At 53.2% G+C, this 2,407-nt stretch overlaps 1 protein-coding gene across 1 annotated transcript in view; it reads left to right on the forward strand.

Moving 5' to 3' along the window:
• SCN8A (sodium channel, voltage gated, type VIII, alpha subunit) overlaps nt 1–2,407 on the forward strand; it is a 37,648-nt gene that overhangs the window by 17,484 nt on the left and 17,757 nt on the right. The window contains exons 11-12 of the mRNA XM_009865005.1: nt 1–144; nt 1,515–1,650. The exon at nt 1–144 is cut by the window's left edge and continues 216 nt beyond it. Coding sequence (XP_009863307.1) covers nt 1–144; nt 1,515–1,650 — 280 coding nt within the window. The remainder of the gene's footprint in view (nt 145–1,514; nt 1,651–2,407) is intronic.

A 2,407-nucleotide genomic window follows, 5' to 3' on the forward strand; every position in this document is an offset into this window, starting at 1 on the left:
TACAGCCAGGGCAGCCGCTCCTCGCGCATCTTCCCCAACCTGCGCCGGAACGTGAAGAGGAACAGCACGGTGGACTGCAATGGCGTGGTGTCCCTCATCGGCGGGCCGCCCTCCAGCATGCCCGGGGGACGCCTTCTGCCTGAGGTGAAAATAGATCAGGCGGCTCCCCGTGGCAGTGTGAGGAAGGCAGTGAGTAGGCAGTGAGTAGGCAGTGAGTAGGCATGGCGGGCTCTCCTCTTCTCCTCGCCCGTTTGCCGCCCTTCCCGCGACGAGAGCCGCCCTCTCTGGCTGCAGACGCCGCCGCCATCTGCCTTGGGTTCACCCCCCGTGCTGGGACTGCCCCTGGCTTTGCTTCTTGGGCTCAGTGACCCTCCTCCTCCTCCTCCCCTGGTTTCCTGGGGAAAAAAAGGCTTGGAGTTGTGTTCTCAGCTCGCAGGAGCCCTGGGAGCGTGGCAGGGCGATTCGTAAGGAGCTCTTGCAAGCACGGGAGTGGGGAAGCCAGGCAGAGTCTGTGGCAAATGTTCTCCACAACTGGATGAAATATTTGGGGGTTTAAAGGGAAACGTGAATGATCTTGTGGCTCTCACGGGATCTCACAGAGGAAGCTGTCAGTAAGATAAGGGTTTTTGTGGTTAGTCGACTGAATTGGTGTTGAGAAACCTTAGTGGATCAACATTTCGGAGTACAGGAGAGACACAAAGCTCAAAAAATAGAATCTTAGTGGGGTGCAAAAGAACCTGGATACGACTCAGACAGCGTCGTTTGAGAGAGACCTGAATCAGTTGTTTCTGGGAGAAGCCTGGTTACCGTGCCTGGAAATTCCAAGCTTTTTTTTGGTTGTTGTTATTTCAATTCTTGCAACCTGTTTGACCTTAATTAGTTGTGTTAAGCATCAGCTGCTTCCTGGTTCTTTTCTTCCCTAGTTAGCACATTAATACAACGGTTTGCTTTGGCATTTAATTCTCTTTCTAACAGAGCGTGAGTGTGGTAGGAGTAATAACCTGCATGGTGCCTCTGTAAAAGAGAAAATGTCACTTAAGGGTTATTTTGCCAACTCGATATGTAGAGAGAGTTCACCATCTCGGACAGCTGCTTTGATCCTAATTTTCAGGTGCAGATTTTGAAATAGCTACTGTCAATTGCTGAGTGCCCAAACCTCGGTAATTGGGGTGGCCGAACCGCGGCCGGAGTGGAGTTTGCACTGGCCAGTGGGGTTGGAAAGAGCCCCTGCCCATCTGTGCTTTTGGAAGCACTGCAGAGTGTAAATGACTTTGTACTGCGTTAGAAATGTTCTTTCCAGTGCAGTCCTTACTTCGTCTGAGGCTGCAGAGGACGAGTGCCGGCAGAACTGAGGGCTTGAGCTGCTGTGTGGCCGCTCACGTGATGTAGGAGAGCGAGCAGGACGGCAGGAACAGAGACGGTTTTCCCTCTTGGGCACGCGTGCCGTATTTCTAGGCTGAGGGTGTGTGCAATAAAACAAAGAGTTTGTATTAATCGAGGTGCGGATTTTGCAGGGTACTACGGAAATCGAAATCAGAAAGAAACCCGGCGGGTCCCTCCTGGTCTCCATGGATCAGGTGAACGCGTCCTACGGCAGAAAGGACCGAACCAACAGTGTCATGACGGGGCTGACGAACACCCTGGTCGAGGGTAGGTGTGACTCCAGGGGTGCTGGTGGATTTTGCCACGCGTACCGATCGCTTGTCCTCTCGTGGTGTGTCGGAGGAGGAGAGGGGACCAGTCCACGGGGCCGTGGTGGGACGGTTCCTGACACCACATCTGCCCCGGCTTCCTGTGCTGGGAAGTGGCTGTCCGTCCCTCCGCGTGGCCAGAGGTGCGGCCGGTCGCAGAACACAGGTTGAACACGCGTGTCCACTCGCTGTGTCCAGGACGACGGGGAACAAGGTTCAGCTTCACGAGGTGGCTTCGTAGTAGGGGGTTGGAGCGATAACTGAGGGTGAGGGAGCTGGGTCACGCAGAATTTATCCCTCCCTGCTCCCGGTAGCATGTATTCATGCTTCAGTTTTGCCTAAACCTGGTTCTTTTGAGTCATTATTGGTGCAGAAGTATTCACTAGACTTCATTTTACTTGGGTTTGCATCTGGATTATAGAGATACAGAGGTAAAGACAACCAAGGTTTGTGATTTTAAAGTAATCGATAGGCAGCGTGGAGATCAAAGGACAAGTCGAGATCTGACACGGGAGTTCTGCCGTCTCCCAAGGGCTGGAGAGACCTCCTTTGCTTCCAGTCCGCGGGAGAAAAGGATTTGAGCTACAGTGAGAGCTGGACTGTGGCAGCTGTCAGAAGGGAAAGGGACCTCTGGATGACGGAAATTCTGAAATGGACAGCCTGCGGAGATGAGATCCAAATCTGTTATGCAGGAGCCAGCAAGATTTTAGGAACAG

The sequence above is a fragment of the Apaloderma vittatum genome, unplaced genomic scaffold (assembly GCF_000703405.1).
Source record: "Apaloderma vittatum isolate BGI_N311 unplaced genomic scaffold, ASM70340v1 scaffold13802, whole genome shotgun sequence".
In the NCBI taxonomy this organism is placed as follows: Eukaryota; Metazoa; Chordata; class Aves; order Trogoniformes; family Trogonidae; genus Apaloderma; species Apaloderma vittatum.